General features: G+C 53.8%; 1 protein-coding gene across 1 annotated transcript; it reads right to left on the reverse strand.

Moving 5' to 3' along the window:
- Positions 1-982: 982 nt before the first annotated feature.
- Positions 983-14,342, reverse strand: TULP1 (TUB like protein 1). Its single transcript, XM_081828075.1, has 14 exons — positions 14,064-14,342; positions 13,888-13,939; positions 13,368-13,491; positions 12,943-13,098; positions 11,882-12,028; positions 10,517-10,615; positions 10,323-10,442; positions 9,909-10,027; positions 7,118-7,288; positions 6,842-6,954; positions 5,635-5,749; positions 5,455-5,553; positions 3,174-3,345; positions 983-1,549 (listed from the first exon to the last, which is right to left on the reverse strand). The coding sequence occupies exons 1-14, from the start codon at positions 14,108-14,110 to the stop codon at positions 1,416-1,418; spliced, it is 1,668 nt and encodes a 555-aa protein (XP_081684201.1). The 5' UTR covers positions 14,111-14,342; the 3' UTR covers positions 983-1,415.
- Positions 14,343-19,590: the final 5,248 nt, after the last annotated feature.

Consider the following 19,590-nt stretch of genomic DNA (forward strand, 5'->3'; position numbering starts at 1 on the left):
GGCCGCTCCGCCGGGCCCGAAGGAGCTGAGAGGGGGGCCGGGGAAGGGGGGGTCTTGGGGAGGGGGCTGGCCGGAATGTGCGGAATGAGCCGGGCTGGAGCGGGAGGCGCCGGGCGCGGAGGAGGGAGCGAGCGGGACGGAAAGTTTGTGTTGAGGAGCCGGGGCGGGGGGTGGGGGCTGAGGGGAAGGAGGGGGCGGGGCGCGCAGGGGGGCGGGCACCGGCCGGGAGGGGCGGGGCCGCGCGGGGCCGCCCCCAGTCGGCGCTCGGGCTGCCCACCCCGCGGCTTCGCGACCCGCCGCTGCTCCCGGCCTTCCCGCGCCTAGGCGCTCCCCTCCTCGCCTGCCTGTGCCACGCTCCCAACCGCTCCCTGCACGCCGGGCCTTACTCCACCTCCCCAGGACCCCACCGCAATTTGGGGCTCAGGCCTGGGCGGGCCCGAGGGCGGGGCTCCCGCCTAGCCGGCTGGACTCCCGTCGAGGTGCCGCGTCACGAGGAGCCCCGCGGAGCCGGACCGCACGGGCCTTGGGGCTCCCTACCCACACCCCCCCGCCCCTACCCCAGTCCCGAGCCGCCGAGGCGGAGCGCCCTCTCGCGCCCGAGAGCCCGCCCCCAACTCCCGGGGCCCCAGACCCCGCCCCGCCCTGGCGACTGCGCCCGCCCTGCCCGGACCCGGTTTGTCTGGTTCTCCCCGAGAGGCTTGTTTCTCGAATTTCTCCCTTTCCCCTCTTCCCGGACCTCCGGGCCCTCCCTCGCGGCCCGGGGCCCCCGCGGGGGGCGTCTCGACACCACGAGCCCGCCGAGTTTCGGTAGGACCGGCGCTGGGCGCGGGGGAGGGGACGCGGGAGCGCCCCGGGCCTGGGCGGGAGCGGGGTTGGGGGGTGGGGAGGCAGGCCTCCGGCCCGCCCTCCGGACCTCTCCCGCGCTCCGGACCCCTCCCGCCGCCTCGTTCTCGGCACGCGCTGAAGAACCACTGCTTGCCGGGTCTGGGACGCGGCTTTATTGGGGATGTGTGTACCCGGTGTTCCGCCCGCATCACCTACCCCCTCTTCCGAGCCCGCCCCACTCCTCGATCCCGGAGGGGGTTAAAACAACACTGACTACTGCTCCTGGGCAGGAAGTGACTGGGGCGCGGGGCGGGGAAGGGGGGCGGTTGGTGAAGCGGCTCAGGCTAGCTCCGCGACCAGATGTGCGGCTCCCGACTCCAGATGTTCTTCATCTCTGTCGGACCGCAGTCTGAGCTCCTCCCTGCCTCGGCCTGTGCCGGGCTGGGGAGTGGATGGAGGTCACTCGGAGACAGTGAGGGGTCAGCCCCGGACAAGAGAGGAGTCTTCAGTGGGGGCTTTGGCGAGTGGACCCTGCAAGCCTCCACTGAATCCTTTCCCCCGCCCTTGGCGGGCGCTAGGGGCTGCTGGGGTCACTCGCAGGCCAGCTTCCCGTCGAAACTGGAGAGGGCGATGGCGAAGGCCTGCAGGGCGCACAGCGGATACCGGTAGTCTAGGGTGAAGGCGTCCTCGGCCACGCGCCCGAACTGCAGTACGATGTAGTCGGCTGTAGACACAGACCCGTGGGGGGGCAAGATCTCCTGGGGTCCCAGTCCTGGCAGACAGTGTCCTCAACTTTGGGAGAAGTCTCCCTCCTTTGCATTGGGGCCCTAATCCTCAGCGACCAACTCAATTATTCACCCTCCACCCATCCACCCCTTCTTATCTGGCCCAACCGGCCCCGCCTGCCGCTTGACCAGCCTTCTGACTGACTGTAAGCCCCTGAGGGCAGGGATCCTGCCTTATCTTCTGCCACCCAGGGCTATGGGTAGGACAGGCACTTAAATATAGGAACCTGTCACACTTCCCCCAGACAATGGCTCTGGCCTCATTCCTTCTTCCCATCCCCAGCCCCCAAGTCCCATCTTAGACCGCCAGGCTCTCTCCCTTCACTAGCCCCCTGAGTCCCTACCTTATCGAGTGGCTCCACTCAGCCCCATCCCATATCTGGTCCAGGTTCCCAGCCCCAGTCCCAAACACCTCCCCCAGCATCCATAGGGACAGGAAGTTGCTAAAAATACCCCTGATCTCTGCAGACCAGGCTCCACCAGAAATGTGATCTGGAGAGCAGTTTTCCAAGGCCTTGGGACAGGTGACACTGGGGACACATCCCTAGGATGGAGTGGGGGATGGAGAAGTTGCTCAGTGTCAGCCAATCCTGTGAACCCGGAGTCCCTTGGAAGGTATCTTTCCATCCCAAACTTCCTCACCCTACTGGGAACCTCTCCCCCAGGCCTGTTAACAGGGACATTTTTACTTAATTGTGTTCTGGGCATATCTTGTTTCCCTAACTCCTTGAGGGCAGGCCTTTGACCTTACTTGAGAGAGGACAATAGAGCAGGCATTGAGAGATGCTTGATTAATATTCCCTAGCCCTGCAAGGCGGCCATCTTGAAGGGGTTGGGAGCTGGGGCCCTGGAGCCAGACCACCGGGGTTCTTGTGCCAACTCTACCTCTTACAGCTGTACTACCTTGGGCAATTTACTTAACCTCTCTATGCCTCAGTTTTCTCATCTGCCAAGTAGGGACAATAATAATATCTTCCTCAGGTTTTGGAGGGGTAGGGTTGTTGCAAAGATTTAATGATTCAGTATCTGTAAAGTCCAGAGAACAGTGCCTAGCACATAGAAAGCCCTGTGTGTCTGTGAAATAAATTTTGATGGCCAGTGGGACCTCCTCGAGTCGCTGAGAGACTTTGGGGAAGGCGCCGCCCTCTCTGAGCCTCAGCAGCCTCTTTGACCACGTAGAGGTTGGGCTATCAGTGGTTCTCAAGCTCCAGCAGATTAACTCTCCCTTCAACACAGTCTTTCTTACCCAGAATATCCCAGTATCTACCCCAGGCTCTGGTCAATGCTAGAAAGAAGGCCTGCGACAGTAAGCCCCGAGACACCTGCTTGGAATACCTGAGGCTCCTGGGAACAAGCTGTCAATGCCCCTGCAGGAGGGAGTGACTTCCCTGGATGTTCTGGCTCCAGCGAGAAAGGACAGCTTTGTGCACGTGCGTGCGTGCGTGCGTGTGTGTGTGTGTGTGAGAGAGAGAGAGAAAGAGAGGTGGTGGGGAAAGGCCCGAGGGAGGGTCAGGGTCCTGGAGATGGTGGGGAACAACCCGACTTGGGCCCTCAGATACTCACGGTCATCGGCGTGGACAATTTGGAAGTTCTTGACTGAAGCTTGTGTGACTCGACCTTGGAAGTTGAGGGTGTAGGAGCCGCTGTCTTCGTTCCAAACAGGTGGCTTGTTGTGCAGCTCGATGAGGCTCTCCAGTGTTTTGTTCTGCCAGCGCACCAGCAACCCATCGCTGGCCTGGGGTGCCAAAGGGGAGTGTTAGGGAGAGGACATTTAGGGGTGGCCGAGATATCTCAGGACCGAGGGGAAGGGGCCTGGGGACCTGTGCATGCCTTTGCATGTGTGTGCTAGTGTGCAGACTGGACATGGACATCCGTTCGGGGCATCCTTGACCAAGGACCAAGCAGCTTGGTCTCTGCAGTATCCTTGTGGGCAGGGTGGACCTCTGTGAGAATGGGTCTCGCCGTGGGATGCCGAAGTGGAGGGTTGGGAAGTAGCATCTGGCACACAGTAGGTGCTTTGCACCCTTGGCACCCAAGGGGTCCTCGGAACAGCCACATGCCGGCACCTGATCATAAGGATGCACTAGACATGCTGTGATTGACACGGAGCTCGCGGTTGTGTTTGGGGAGACGGACAGGTAAACAGTGGTTAAAATAAGATGTCCCAGAAGAGAGTTTCTCAGAGGAAGGAGTGGTGCCTACGTGATAGCGCTCTTGAGATACTTCTTTCCTGAGTTCCCTTGGCACTGGTCACATTCGTGGCTTAGAGTGAGTCTGCGCAAGATCGTGTCCTCCGAGAAGGCTCCCTGACCCCGTGTCTGATTTAGACGTCTTAGCTCGGAGTCTCCCTCCATAACACCTGCTCTTACTATTTCTCCCACTACCCTGTAATGGGCAGAATTAGATACTTAAAGGGCAGCTATCATATTTTATTGATGGCTCTGTGCCTCAGTTTCCCTCACAACAGGGTCTTGTGAGGATTAAAGCAGTTAATAGTGCATGGCATGTTATTCAGATCAGTTCCTGGCCCAGAGTACATGCTCAATAAATGTCGGATTGTTCTGATGGTTCCTGTTTGCTGATTTTGGATCTTCAGTGCCTGGCTTTAATGAACGACTGTAGAATGAATGGACGGTGAAATGATGAAGAGTTACCCGGAGCGGCCCTGGGGAGTTCTCACCAAGCCCAGACACACTCGGGAGGCCCTGCCTCTGGAGCATTTGCGTGTTTAGTCCGGGCCTGGAAGGAGGAGCTGTGGGACCCGCGGCTCCTCAAGACTAACAGCCTTCCGTGCCTCGAGCCCCGCGGGTTGGCCAGGCCTCTGATTACGGTGTGACTTGCCAGCATGGAAGGATGTGTGATCAGCTGACGGGTGTTATTTTTCCTTGTAAATGAGTAAAGTGACATCACTGCGAGTATGGAGCACGCCAGTCATCCTGTCTCTGCAGTCCCGGGCTCACTGACCTGCGGAGCGAGCGACTGACACTGAAGATGGCCACCTCTCCCCGGCCCATCTCTCCGTCTTACCCTAGACTACACACGCACACACACGCACACACACACACACACACACACACACACGCAACCTTTGCTTTTTAAAATAGAAGGCAAATCAAGTCACTCCTGAGAACCCTGCTGTGGCTTCCTGTTTCTCCCAGTACAAACCAGTTATACGGGTCCTATCTGAGACTCTCACCTCTCACCGCAAACCCACCGGGTATCATCCTGCCTCAGGGTGTTTGCATTGGCTCTTCCCTCTGCCTGGATGCTCTCTCCCTAGATATCTATAGGCTTGCTCCCTCACCTCCTTCATGTCTTTGCTTAAACGTCACCTTCTCAATGAGGCCCACTCCGACTTTTTCTTTCTTCCATACCACTTGTCACTTTCTAACATTCTACACAATTTACTTATTTGTCACAATTATTGTCTACAGTCCGTCCCCTCCGCTAGAATGTCAGCTTCAGGAGGGCAGATCTTTTTTACTCACTGATGTCTTCCAGTTACCTAGAATAATACTCAGCACTCATTATACGCTGAATGTGTATAGTACGATATACACAATATACAACTCATTCAGTGAATGAATATATGAATGGATGATTTGGTGTACACTGGGAAAAAAAAAGCACCTCATTGTATTGGTTCCAGTGAATTCAATTACAAAACCCCCTAATTCATCCGAGTTTCCAGAATGAATGTGTGACACAGGGTGATGAGTGTGCCCAGGAAGTTGGGTATGGGCAACCTGAGCCCCTGCCCCCCAGCTCCCCAGGAGTGGGTCATGAATGGATCACATGGGAACAGGACCCTCAGGGGGAGGCATCAGGGAGGTGCTGGGCTTACATTTCGCGGCCGGATGGGGACCCTCTCGTTCTCCGTATTCATGCCAGGAATGATGACCGTCATGCGCCGGGGACCCCGGAAGCCCAGCACGTTGGTTTCCTGGGAGGGAGATGCCTGTTAGGCCGGTCCCTGCGAAGGGGAGGGTCCTGCCGGGAGGGGGGTGCTGGGGGGTGTTCTCACATAGATCACAGCTGCCAGTTCCTGCCGAAGGCTCCCCACATTAGTGCTGCCTCCTCCACGGTGCGGGTTCTGCCCATTGTCAAAGACGGTAAAGCGGTTGCCCAGGAGATTGGACCTGCAAGCAGGGTGCAGCTGGGGGCAGGGCTGGGGGGACTCCACACCCCTGCTCCAAGACCCTTCCTCATAGCCAGGCAGTTTGGAGAGCTTCCTACGTCAAGGGTGTGGGTGTCTTAGGACAGAACAACTCTTGTCCCCTGCCCCAGGCTCCCCTCATGAGGTCTTTTTAGAAGCTGGATCTGGAAGGACACTGGGCAACCTTCAGATCTCAGCTCCATCTCTTACTGACCCTAGGCAGGCTGAACTCTCTGAGCCTCAACATCCCCCTCTGTAAAATGGGCCTAATAACAGTATTTACCACTTGGTCAATAAGGGGACTACATGGATTCATGTTTGGAAGTTAGAACGATGCCTGACACGTAGGTAGGCCTTACATAAGTGTTTGTTAAATACAAAAATATAAGAAATAAGACCTGACTCGGGGCTCCCCCCTTCCCCTTACCTCTCAGATGCGCAGTGAGGATTAGATGAGATATATGGGGAGACACAGCACAGGGTAGGTGCTGGATATTTGTTTATTCATTCACTTAGTAAATGTTTTATTGAGTCGCTACTATGTACCAGGTGCTGGGAATTCAACCATGAATGTGACAGGCGTGGTCCCTGTCCTCATGGACCCTTATGACCTATGTCAAGTGAGGTCCCTGGTCCAGCAGCACGGGCATCACCTGGGGGCTTGTTAGAAATGAAGACTCTTGGGGCGCCTGGGTGGCTCAGTTGGTTAGGCGACTGCCTTCGGCTCAGGTCATGATCCTGGAGTCCCCGGATCGAGTCCCGCATCGGGCTCCCTGCTCAGCAGGGAGTCTGCTTCTCCCTCTGACCCTCCCCCCTCTCATGTGCTTGCTCTCTCTCATTCTCTCTCTCAAATAAATAAATAAAATCTTTAAAAAAAAAAAAAAAAGAAATGAAGACTCTTGCCCCACACCCAGACCCACTGGGCCATTTTAACAATGCTTCCAAGTGATCCGTGCACACTCAAGTGTGGGAAGCCCTGGGGCAGGGGACATTTCTGGAGTGCCCAATGTGGTGGCAGAGGGAGACGGAAGTGACTCGCCATGGTCTCTTGTGGCCCTGGGCTTCCCAACCCCACCTCAGCTTCCCAATGAAATTCTCCCCTCCTCGGGACAGATTGGTGGGGTCGCTGGAGATGAGGTAATTGGCCGTCTTGCTACGTTTCCGCTTCCTGCCTGCCAGGAGGAACACCTGGGGAGAGGGGGAGACAGGTGAAGGAAGGAGGTGAGTGAGGGGAAAGGGAAGGCCTGTTTGCGTCGGACTCCACCCGCACCCCCATTTTGGCTCTAGCCGCCCCCCAGCCTGGGTCCTGGCACCTGCACTCTCTCTCCCCTGCTGTCTCCCCCCTACCCACCTTCTTCTCTGTGTCCAGGTGCAGGAAGTAGGAGGGATACAAGCCCCGATCCATGCCCTTCTTGTCCCGGGTCAGCCTGCAGCGCACCGTCCGGTCCTGAGGGGCAGGCCGGAGCACAAACTCCTGGGGTTCATCCACTTCTATGGGTGGGGATGGGGCTCTCTCTTCCTTCTGGGTCGGGGCAGAGCGTGTATCAGTCCTGGAGCCCTGGCTTCTCTGCCCTCAGCAGATCCCCAGTGCCGGGACACAGGCAGGGCAGGCAGGACGACTCACCGCTTTCTGTGTGGAAGACAACAGACAGGCCAGCTACAGTGGGCTGGGCCCCTCACTTCCCCTGCAGCCCAGCAGGCCATGCTAGGCGGCTCTGCGGAGCTTGGCGCTTTATTATTATTTTGCTTCACTTTGTGGTTAAGAGCCTGGGATCTGGAGCCAGACAGCTTGGGTTCAAATCCTGGTTCCACCACTAACTCTGTCATGTTTAACTTGAACCACCCTGTGACTCAGTTTTCTCATCTGAGAAATGCAGAGGTTGGGGATGGATTCCCCGGGAGAGACCTTATTAATTTATATATTAACAAACACTCCTATAAAGTCTACCAATGCGCCAGGCATAGCTCTAAGTATCTTCCAAATATTAACTAATTTAATTCTCTTAGGTAACTACTGAAGTAATTGTCCAATTTTACCGAAGAAGTTGAGGCTCAGAGAGGTTAAGCAACTTGCCCAAGTTCACACAGCTAGTAAGAAGTGGAACTGGGCTTAAAATGGTGCCAGAGCCAGAGCCTTAGAAAGACCTTCTTTCGTGTGGACACTGTGTCAACGGGTGAACTGAGGTGGGGCCAAAGGTATGAACTGCTGTGTTATAGAAGTATTAGCTACTGCTATATCATTACAGTGTTTGGTAAATTATCAATGACTGCAGCAGCCAACCTCCAAGATGAGCCCCAGTGTTCCCTGCCTCCTGGTATTTACACTTCGTGTAGTCTCCTTCCACATCGTATCAGAGTTTGGTCTTTCTGACCAATGGAATATAGCCCAAGTGATGGGGGGAGGGGTCACTTCTAAGGCCAGGTCATAAGAGATACTGTGGCTTCTCCTTGCTGTCTCCCTTGGGCCACTCTTGAGCCCTGGGGGAAGTAGGCTGCCATGTCATTAGACCACTCAAGCCGCCCTATGGAGAGGGCTCCAGCCAACAACCATGACAGTGAACCATTCTAGAAGTGAATCCTCTATTGCCAGCCAAGCTTCCCAAGTGACTGCAGACCCAACTGACATCTTGACTGCATTCTCAGAACAGACCCCAAGCCAGAAGTACCTTGCTAGGCCCCTCCTAGATTCCTGACTTTTAGAAACTAAGAAAAGAAATGTTTGTTGTTTTAAGGCACTAAGTTTTGGGGGTAGTTTGTCAGACTGCAATACCGAGGTAAGACAATGAATAAATAAATAAGCTTATCTTGCTCATGGAAAAACTCCGAATCACAGTTTGGTTGCATTCCACACTAGGGTGGCCTAGGCCTGACCTGGTGACCCCACAGCTGCCCCTTTGGATCTGGTGCCCTCTGCCCTCATGTTCTATCCCTCCTAAGAGGGGGAGCCAAGACCGTAACCCCAACTTTCCCACTAGGGAAGAGAGGGGACTGCCAGCCTGGGTGTGTGCTATATGAGAGCTACGGAGAATCCCTGATACGCTGCGGTCGGCCATTTTTGCTGAGGGCAGGCTTGGACTACGTGTGAGGTGAGGCTGGTGTCGGTGAGCAGGCCCTTAGCCTCCGGGCAAGGGAGCATCTCTTCTCCACTCTGGGCTGCTCCAGAAGAAACTTGGGAAACGCAAGACTATGTTTGGAATGTGATGTGGAGAAAGCCAGAGCTTATTCAAACATTTCCACAGCTGTAAATTTCTAGGGCCTACTGTATTGAAGGCGGCACTGCGGTTATATTCCCCGTGGGAGATAAGAAACTGGCCTTTAGTTTATATATCGGTATCTGATGATGTTGGCTAATGTGAGTCAGTCCCCCAAGACCTGACCACTCCTGAACAAACTAATAAACCCACATGGCTCGGACCCCGGCTCTGCCCTCAGGGTGATCTCTCCACTTGTGGAAACCCAATTTCTCAAAGACTTTCATCACTTTCTCTCTCCAGTTTGGCCCCCCTCTCCTGCTTACCCCGGCTTGTGCATGTTGGTGCCTGAGTCCTATTTGTGAGAAAGAGCAATATTCAAGAGAGTTAACAACCTGTTCTACCCCTGGAAACTGCCTGGTCTGTCCAAATGGACCCTGGTGGGCCTGGAGGAGGGTTCTGGAGGCACCTGTCTGCCTGTGTTAACTCTTCAGCTGCGGGAAGGTTGGGCCATCCCGGATTCGGTGGCAGAAAGCACTTGGGGCCCCAGAGCAGTAGCGTGAAAATATTTTAACAACTCACACAGTCAGTGAGCACACTCTGCCTGCGTGTTCTCCCTCTCTGGTACAGAAGATGGGGTGTCTCTTCGTGTGGTGGCTTTGTGAGCATCTCTGGCTGGGGCTGCTGGTTAGGCCGCAGAGGGGAGGGCTTAGAGCCCAGATAACATCAGGCCCGCAGGGAGCCAATCCCAGCCTAGTGACCCCTCAACCGCCTTCTCTGTTCTCACAAGTCTGGTGACCTTTGTCCTCCTATCGTGTCATCAGAGAGGGAGCCAAGATTCTAACCCCCGGCCCCCCCTCCCCACGAGGTTCCATACTCTAGTCCCCCAAGCCCAGGCCCCTGCCCTGCTCCCTGAAGGGGACTCGGCCCCCTTCCCCTCTGGATCCCAACCTTTTTGCCTTTTCCTTTCGCTTTGCCCTTCTGATTGCTGTTCTTCATTCCCACGGCTGCCACTTCTTCCTCCTCCTCCTCGTCCTCCTTTCTCTCCTCTTCTGGGCCTTTGGAAGTGCCTGGCATGGAGGGGGTACAAGCCTGTGAATCCCTGACCCTGTGGAGCACTTCTAACACCCACGTCTTACTTGGACCCTCCCCACAACCACAAGAGAGTACTCCCATATTACTATTATCAGAGACTCAGAAAGGCTCAGATACCTGCTTGAGGCCACACAGCTATTTAAGTGGGGAGTAAGATGCCCCTCAAGTCTTCTGACTCCAGAGCCCTCTCCTCACCCCACACTGCGCTTGGGTTCCCCACCCCCAGGACGGCCTCTAGATGTCATGGCACCAGAGGCCACGACCACCCACCTTTCTTCTTCGGAGCTTTCTCAGCTGGCCCTTCTTCCCCAACCAGAAACATGGCTGCTGTAGTCTTCTTTCTCACTCTGGCTGGGCTCCCTGAGGGGTCCTTGTCAGCCTCCCCAGACCCTGTGTGGGTGGATGTGAAGGAGTCACACACCACCACACCCAGAGTCCCCTGTTCCTCGGGAGACCAGTCTCACCTTTCTTCTTCGTCTTTCTCATCTTGGGCCCCTCCCCCGCTGGCGCCTCCTTCTTAATGCGCAGAGGTTTGGCTGGGGGGACAGGGCTTCCCAGGTCCCCTGGAAATGGAGGTAGGGGTTAGACAGAGAAGAGCCTGTTGGGGCTGAAGGCCACTTTCCAACCCACTCATCATTTCTTCAGTCCCCAGGGAGGCTGAAGACCTGACAAGGGCCCAGAGTCTGTCTTCTGCTCGTTGCGTTTTATTTTATTTCATTTATTTATTATTTAAGATTTTATTTATTTATTTGAGAGAGAGAGAATGAGAGAGAGAGAGCACATGAGAGGGGGGAGGGTCAGAGGGAGAAGCAGACTCCCCGCCGAGCAGGGAGCCCGACGCAGGACTCCAGGATCATGACCTGAGCCAAAGGCAGTCACTCAACCAACTGAGCCACCCAGGCACCCTGCTTGTTGCATTTTTTTTTTTTTTAAGATTTTATTTATTTATTTGACAGAGAGATAGACAGAAGAGCACAAGCAGAGGGAGTGGCGGAGGGAGAGGGAGAAGCAGGCTCTGCACCGAGCAGGGAACCCGATGCGGGACTCGATCCCAGGACCCTGAGATCATGACCTGAGCCGAAGGCAGACGCTCAACCATCTGAGCCACCCAGGCACCCTGCTTGTTGCATTTTAATCCTGAGTCTGTAAAGGGCTGGACAAACACCAGGAGCTTAATAGACATTACAGAATGAATGAATGAATGAATGAATGAATGAATGAATGCGGGCCTTCTAACTGAGTCTCTGATTCCCAGCTCCCACCCCATCTCCCCAGAAAACCTCCTCTGGCAGGTGCTACAGACAGTGTTCTCTCCCTCCCACAGAGGCCCAGGGTCCTAGCTACCTGTCCCCATTTAGACCAGCCTGCGGTACCTGTAGGGCGAGGTGCCCAGGCCAGAGAGCCGTGATAGCATTTATTTCATTGGCTGATTTTTACCGTAATGGCTTTGATACTTTTATGAAAATTATAACAATAATACATATTGAGTTAAAAGAAAAACCACTAAAAAATCACAAAACTAAAATCCTCTGTCCTACCTGGCTCACAGAGCTCCCTGGGCAGGCAGTGGTGGGGATGGTGGGGCGTAGGGGGAGCACACGTACTATGTACTTAAGGACCGTCATGGGGGAGACACCAGAGAAGGAGACTCTTGCGTCCAGGCACTGGTAACTTGAAAGGGGGGAGGGTCAGAGGGAGAAGCAGACTCCCCACCGAGCAGGGAGCTTTCTGATGTCTCAACTCTCGCCTATCACTGAGGCCTCCAAGCCCCCGAAGGACAGGGCTAGCTTTCCGAGTCTGTGTGGTCCCTCTGTACCTTCAACACTCACCCTTCTGACCCTGGGCCTTGGCCTTCCTCTCCTTGACCCCGGCAGAAGTCTTCTCTTTAGGAACCTTCTTGGGTGGCAGAGGGATTTTCTCCTTCTTTTTCTCCGCCTCCTCTTCCTCTTCGTGGTCCTCTGATTCCTCTTCATCCTCTGTAGGTAGAAGCTCCTCATAATGGGGGCTGGCGTGGGCCCCATCATCTGGGAGCCCGGTCCCCCCAGATGGCTGGGAAGTGGTAAATGAGGGGGGGTGGTGGGAGGCTCCCCTTCTGGAACAGGAACAGGAACAATAGGAGAAACACAGTTCTAGCTCCTTCCTCAAACCTTGGGGGTGATTCCAAGGTGTTCGGGGAAGTGAGCTGGGGTTGGGGGAATGCGAGGGCCTTGGCAATCCTGTTCTGGGGGAAATGCCCTTCTCTGTAGGGCCCTCCCCCCGCTCCGGGACCCTTACCTCCTCACACACTCCTGCCTGTCTTGCAGTCCCCCCACCCCCCATGACCGCACCTGCGCTGTTTCTCCCTCTCCGCTTCTTCTTCTTTTTTTTTTTTTTTTTTTAAGATTTTATTTATTTATTTGGCAGAGAGAGACACAGCGAGAGAGGGAACACAAGCAGGGGGAGTGGGAGAGGGAGAAGCAGGCTTCCCGCCGAGCAGGGAGCCTGATGCGGGGCTCGATCCCAGGACCCTGGGACCATGACCTGAGCCGAAGGCAGACGCTTAATGACTGAGCCACCCAGGCGCCCCTCTCCCCCTCCGCATCTTCCTGGCCTTGTCCGTTTCTGACTTCCAGCCAGACCCATCTGGGCTATCTCTGGCCCCTAGCTGTAGTTTAAGGCAAAACTCTTAACCGCTCCGTGCCTCAGTTTCCCCAACCGGAAAACGGAGTAAAGAACAAGAGAATAAAGTGGGGTTTTTTGGCTCAAAGAGAAGGCCGGAGAAAGAGAGGCTCTTTTCCCGAGTTTTCCGTCTCCCTGTCGCGGTTCCCGTGCGGGCCCTTCGCGCCTTCTCTCCAGCGCCCCCCTCCCGCGCTCCACTCCCCCCCACCCCCACCCCCCGGCCCCGTCTCACCGTCCACTGCGTCCGGGGCTCGCGCTACCAGGAAGGTTTCCCGCGGGTCGCGCTTGGCCTCGGGGTCCCTGAGGAACTTGGCGTAGACCGTGTGCGGCGGCCGGGCCTCCGGCGGCTGCGGGGCCGCCTCCTCCCGCGGCTTCCCCCTCCGCCCGGCTGAGCCGAGAGGCTGGGGTCAGGCAGGGCCCGACCCCCTCCTCCGACGGCGCCTGAGCCCCGGACGCTGCCCGCCTCGGGCTCCTTTCTGTGGGGGTCTCCTCTGGGCGCTCTTTCCACCTCCGACACCCCTCCCCTGGCTTTCATACATCCCTCCCAACCCCCCCCCCCCGTTCTACCCGGGCCCTCTCCCACCCCTCCAGTTCCCCCCTCACTGCCCCCACCCCCAGGACTCCAGGATTCAGCCGCACCCCTCCCGGGCCCCTCACCGGGGGCGCCCCCAGGCTCGGCCCCCCGCCCGCCGGCAGGTCTCCGGGGCTTAGATCCCTTAGGGCCCGGGGACTCGGGAGCCTCCGTCCTCTTCTTCCTCAACTTCTGCCCCTTGGCGGGTCGCTGCGGAGTGGGGGTCAAGAGGAGGGAGAGGAAGGAAAGGGGGGCTCGGAGGGCTGCCCATGACCCTCTAATCCCTTGAGCCGCCAGAAATAACCGCGGATTATCGGGAGGGGAACAGCAGCCTTCTTCTTGGGGTGGGAACGGTGACCCCTCGCATGCATCATGGCCGCGTCCAAGGCCCCAAAGTCCCAATTCCTCCCCTGGACATCCCATGCCCCGAAACACCCTTTTCCTCAAAAGAGACAAAAAAAAAAAAAAAAAAGGCAAAACTACAAGGAAGAAACACTCAGACGCTGCTGAGGGGGACGCGTCCCACTCCCAGATCCCCTTCCCTGCAAGGGCTTACACGCAGTGGGGGGGTTCTCCCTGCCTCCTTTCCAAGCAGGGGTGACATACCTGCTTGGGGCGCTGCTGGACCTCGGGGCTCTGGCCTTCCTCTTCATGTCCACTGAGGGTAGCAATGCAATCAGTCTGTCTTCCTCCCCTTTTCTGCCCCTCCCCAACCCCTCCACCTGGGCCCCCCCAGGGTTCAGATAGGTTGAGGTGAGGTGGTGGGGGGGGCGCTTCCGGACCTGTCCGAGGCCCACACCTCTCGGAGGGTGTCGTCCTGCAGCGGCATGGTGCATTCGCCTATCCACACCCCCTTCTCTGGCCACCCTGCAGCTCTAGCAGCCTCCCTGCCCTCCCAGGCTAATCCAGGCTCAACTTCACCCCACCTCCCGCTGGCTCAAGAAGGTGGCAGCACTGTGGGAGGTGCTTCTCTCCTGCCCACAACCCCCCCCCCAGGTCCAGCCCACTGAGGGAAGAGGTTGACTCCCCAGTTCTCAGACCACCAGCAGCCTGAAGGACGCCATCGCTTGCCAGCCCCACCCTCCCCCACCCAGCTTCCGGTCGGAGGTGCCAATTTGTAATTTGTCAGGGGTCAGTGGGGTGTGGGAAGAAAATATTAGATCAGATCCTGTATTTATCTTTATTTTTCATAAAAAATAAGAACTAGGGTTGACTGATACTTAGTATATATGGATTGACAGAAGCATGTGTATTATACAGTACTTTATTAAGAAACATGCCTAATTATGGATGTACACTTAAAATTATTTTTTTACTGATAGGGAACATGCTTTTTTAAAGTTTAGAGACCAAGGATATAGTTTTGTTTTGTTTTGTTTAAGTAATCTCTATGCCCAAGGTGGGGCTCAAACTCATGACCCCACTCACGATCCACTCATGACCCACAGATCAAGAGTCACGGGCTCCACAGACTGAGGCAGCCAGGTGACCCCAAGGATATAGTGTTGATGTGATTAATATGGGAGACGTTTGGTTAATTGCTGAGGAAGCCCAGAGCAGGGGTCTCACTCAGCTGTCCTGGAGGCTTCCTGAAAAGCCTGATCTAAAATTTAAAAGATGATGAACAGGAGTTCCACAGGCAAAAGTAAAAGTGGGATGGGATACCTGGAAAAGGAACAAGATAAAGGCCTAGAAGTTGGAAATAGCCAGGTGTGTTCAAAGGTTTAGTGCTAGGAGACAGGCAGTCATCTTACCCATGGGTCAGCCCTGAGCCCACGACCTGAGCTCTGTCACTTAAGGGCTGAACGCCCTGAGCCCCTCTGAGCCTCCGTTTCTTCATTTATAAAATGGGCTCAACCGGTAAGGATATTGTTCAGATTCATTGAGATGAGGGGCGCCTGGGTGGCTCAGTCAGTTAAGCATCTGACTCTTGGTTTCGGCTTGGGTCGTGATCTCAGGGTCGTGAGTTTGAGCCCTGCATCCTGGCAGATTCAGCGAGATGACAGGTGGAAAAGAGCACGCAGTGGGGGGGCGCCTGGACGGCTCAGTCGTTAAGTGGCTGCCTTTGGCTCAGGTCAGGATCCCATGCTCTGGGGATTGAGCCTTCGGCTCAAGTCAGGATCCCAGGGTCCGGGGATCAAGACCCGCATCAGCCTCGGGCTCCCTGCTCCGCGGGAAGCCTGCTTCTCTCTCTCTCCCTCTCCCTCTGCTTGTGTTCCCTCTCTCGCTGTCTCTCTCCGTCAAATAAATAAATAAAATCTTAGGAAAAAAAAAAAAAGCATGCAGTGAGCACTCAGTAATTGGTAATTATGTGTCCCTTTTCACTGAACTCCCACTTCATCCCTGTCTCCTCAGCATTTACAACACCACTTGATCCCTGAGTGGGGTTCATTTTTTCAATGAGTTAATGAGCACATCTTTAATTTCACTCAATTCTCACGAGAGTCCAGTGAGATAGGCAGGGTAGGGATGATTATCTCCATTTTGTAGACAGACAAACCAAGGCTTGGGGAGGTAACGTGAGTGCTCGGGGAGTGCTCAGCATCAGCCAGATCGTCAGGTTGCTTGGCTGGGGGCGTGAATCCAGATCTGACTCCTGTCAGAGCTTTTACCCCTAACCCTTGCATGTTTTATGCAGTCACAAGGATTAGAGATGGAGTATGAATGAAACTGTCAGGCTTTTTGTTTTTCACTTGCTTGGTCCACCTGATCCAGATTTGCCCTAATCAGTCTTCCTAAAATACCACTTCTTCGGTTGACACTTTTGCTCAAAAACATTCATTGGCTCCCTATTGCCTAAGGGTCAAATTTAAATGTGCTGGGTTGGCATTCAAGGCTCTCCCTGGTCTGGCCCCAGTCTGCCTTTCTAACTGCAGGGCTATCCCCATCCCTACTACTCATCCAGCCACATAGGCTTGTGTACAGCCTTTACATTCTCTCTCCTCCATGCCTTTGCTTAAGCCTATTCCACGAAACCTGTCCCACTCTAAATAGCCCTCAAGTCCCCATCTCCACGATTCCTCGGTCCTCATTGGCCTCTGAATGCACAGTAATAATAACAATAATAGTAATAGCATTTATTGACCACCTACTGTATGTCAGTCTCCTTGCTCCTCTTCTCTCTCCACGCTCACAATAACGATTATGAGGCAGACATTAACACCCTGATATCGAAGGTGAGGAAGCTCATGGCTGAGAACTGGTCAACAATTATTTCCAGAGCACCGACTTTGTGCCAAACAGCATGCTAAGCCCTGGTCATACAGTGTGACTCTTGATCTTGAGGTGATGTGTTGGAGCCCCATGTTGGGGGTAGAGTTTACTTAATAAAAAAATACTAAAATAAGTTGAGACCTGAAGGCTTTCAGAGACTAGGAATGAGACCCTTCCAGGCATAAGGCACAGCTTATGCAAAAATTTCCAGGCAGCAAAGCACTTTGCACAATAGAGCCGGGGCGCCCCTCGACCAGGCCCCAAGACTGGTCCTTTAGAGGGTTCCTGAAGATCTCAAACCCCAGACAAATACATGACTGAGAACAGGAGGGCACCTGGGGCTCAGGGCTGATCTGACCAGGCAAACTGGAAACTGAAATATCTGCATTCTAACAGGGGTGGGGGCTTGGGGGGGAGCTGAGGGAATGCCTCACATCTTGCCCCCTGTTCTCCAAACCAGAGGTGTCTGCACTGGACCGAACGTGGGCTGGGTGACAGGCCAGGTCAGAGGACACGGCTTCGGAGTGTGGGCCCATGTGAACAGCAGAAGCTCTCAAGTGAAAGAAAAGATGAATTCATTTCTCAGACCTCTCCTCTTGGGTTGCGTGGATGTGATAGATACTTGCATAATAAAGTGTCTGTTTTAGGGACGCCTGGGTGGCTCAGTGGGTTGAGTGTCTGCCTCTGGCTCAGGTCATGATCCCGGGGTCCTGGGATGGAGCCCCGCATTGGGCTCCCTGCTCAGCGGGGAGCCTGCTTCTCCCTCTGCCTGCCACTCCCCCTGCTTTGTAGTCTCTCTCTCTGACAAATAAATAAATAAAATCTTAAAAAAAAAAAAATGAGGGCGCCTGGGTGGCTCAGTCGTTAAGTGTCTGCCTTTGGCTCAGGTCATGATCCCAGGGTCCTGGGATGGAGTCCCACATCGGGCTCCCTGCTCGGCGGGAAGCCTGCTTCTCCCTCTCCCACTCCCCCTGCTTGTGTTCCTGCTCTCGCTATCTCTCTCTCTGTCAAATAAATAAAATCTTAAAAAAAAAAAAAAATGAAGTGTCCTTTTTTCCTGCTTCTTTTCATGTTCTGAAGGTTCTCATGAGTCAGCACTGGTATTAAAGTTGCACATGACGGCTGAGGAACACTTTATGATATTAAAAACAATTCATATGACTCTTAAATTTGTATATACGAAGGTCAGGCCTTAATGTGTGAGGCATGATTGCAGTTCCTCGTATTGACACATCGGATGCTATTTTGGGAACAGTTCTGTTTTCCAAAAAATATTTAATAAGGTGGAATTAAAATGTCTAAACTATTTAAATTCGATTACATTTTGCTACTTATTAATTAGAAACCATATTTGCCTTTAAATTTTAATACATAATTTTGAATATATTAGAAGGAAAGTCACTTTTGAAAGCATGTGAAAAGTAACTTTATTAAAAAGGTTTCTCTTGGGGCACCTGGGTGCCTCAGTCGTTAAGCGTCTGCCTTTGGCTCAGGTCATGATCCCAGGATCCTGGGATTGAGTCCTGCATCGGGCTCCCCGCTCAGTGGGAAGCCTGCTTCTCCCTCTCCCACTCCCACTGCTTGTGTTCCCTCTCTCGCTGTCTCTCTCTGTCAAATAAATAAATAAAATCTTTAAAAATAAAAATAAAAAAATAAAAAAGCTTCTCTTTTTAAGTTAATTTTATTTAAAAATTTTTTTTTTATTCATTTATTTTAGAGAGAGAGAGAGAGAGCAAACAGAGGGAGGGGCAAAGGGAGGGAGGGAGAGAATCTCAAGCAGATTCCATGCTGAGTGGGAAGCCTGACACGGGGCTTGATCTCACAACCCTGTGATCATGACCTGAGCTGAAATCCAGAGTCTGGCGCTTAACCAACTGAGCTACCCAGGCACCCCTAAAAAGGTTTTTTTTTTTTTACGTTTTTTATAGTTACTTTTTAGGAGAATGTATTCATATTTTGTATGCTTTGAATGCAATTATATATTTTTTAAAGATTTTATTTATTTATTTGACAGAGAGAGAGCATAAACAGGGGTGGAGCATTGGCAGAGGGAGAAGCAGACTCCCCGCCGAGCAGGGAGCCTGACTTGGGGCTTGATCCCAGGACCCTGGGATCACAACCTGAGCCAAAGGCAGATGCTTAACTGACTGAGCCACCCAGGCGCCTTGCAATTATATTTTTAAAAATCCTTTGAGAATTAATGCAGGTCCAGATCATGAGAGGAACAGAAAGTAGCGAAGTAGAACTCAGAAAAGAATGAATAGAAACTTCTGGGTCTCGGTGATGCTAGATTTGGTGAGCACGTGTGGGAATTTAGAGACAGTATAAATAAATGGTCAGATTTGGGTAAGGCCTGGGATTTAGGATTGAGCATCAAGATTTTGGTTAAAATGAGGGTCGGGGGGCACCTGGGTGGCTCAGTTGGTTGGGCATCTGCCTTTGGCTCAGGTCATAGTCCCAGGACCCTGGGATCCAGCCCCAAGTCGGGCTCCAATGGGGAGCCTGGTTTCCCCTCTCCCTCTACCCCTCCCCCTGCTTATGCTCTCTCTCTCTCTCTCTCTGTCAAATCAATCAATCAATCAAATCTTAAAAAAATAAAATGAGGGTCAGTTTAGGAATACGAATCCGATCAGGAATACAGATAACTTCTAATACCTTCTGATCTAACACCATTGCAACAGGCCTTTCTCCAAAGAAAAACAGGCTCGAGGCTCCATAATTACACCTTGTTTTGGTCTAAAAATGACAGTTCTTAGCTTGATCACTGGCATTAGTCACCAGATCCAATTCCACATGAATTTTAGCTGTTTTCTAAAATTAAATCTACTTTTTTTTTTTTTTAAGTAGGCTCCACACCCAGCGTGGAGCCCAACACGGGCTTGAACTCATGACCCTGCGATCAAGACCTGAGCTGAGATCAAGAGTCGGGCGCTTAACCAACTGAGCCACCCAGGCGCCCCTAAAATTAAATCTACTTTCAGAAGACAGAGATTCGCCATCACCACCAGCTGGGATGCTGATAAATAGTGACTCCTACCGTGCGCCAGGCACCGTTCATCCTCACAGTCTGCTTACCTGTCTACAGCTCAGAGAAGT

The sequence above is a fragment of the Leptonychotes weddellii genome, chromosome 8 (assembly GCF_054177405.1).
Source record: "Leptonychotes weddellii isolate Sample4059 chromosome 8, ASM5417740v2, whole genome shotgun sequence".
Classification (NCBI taxonomy): Eukaryota; Metazoa; Chordata; class Mammalia; order Carnivora; family Phocidae; genus Leptonychotes; species Leptonychotes weddellii.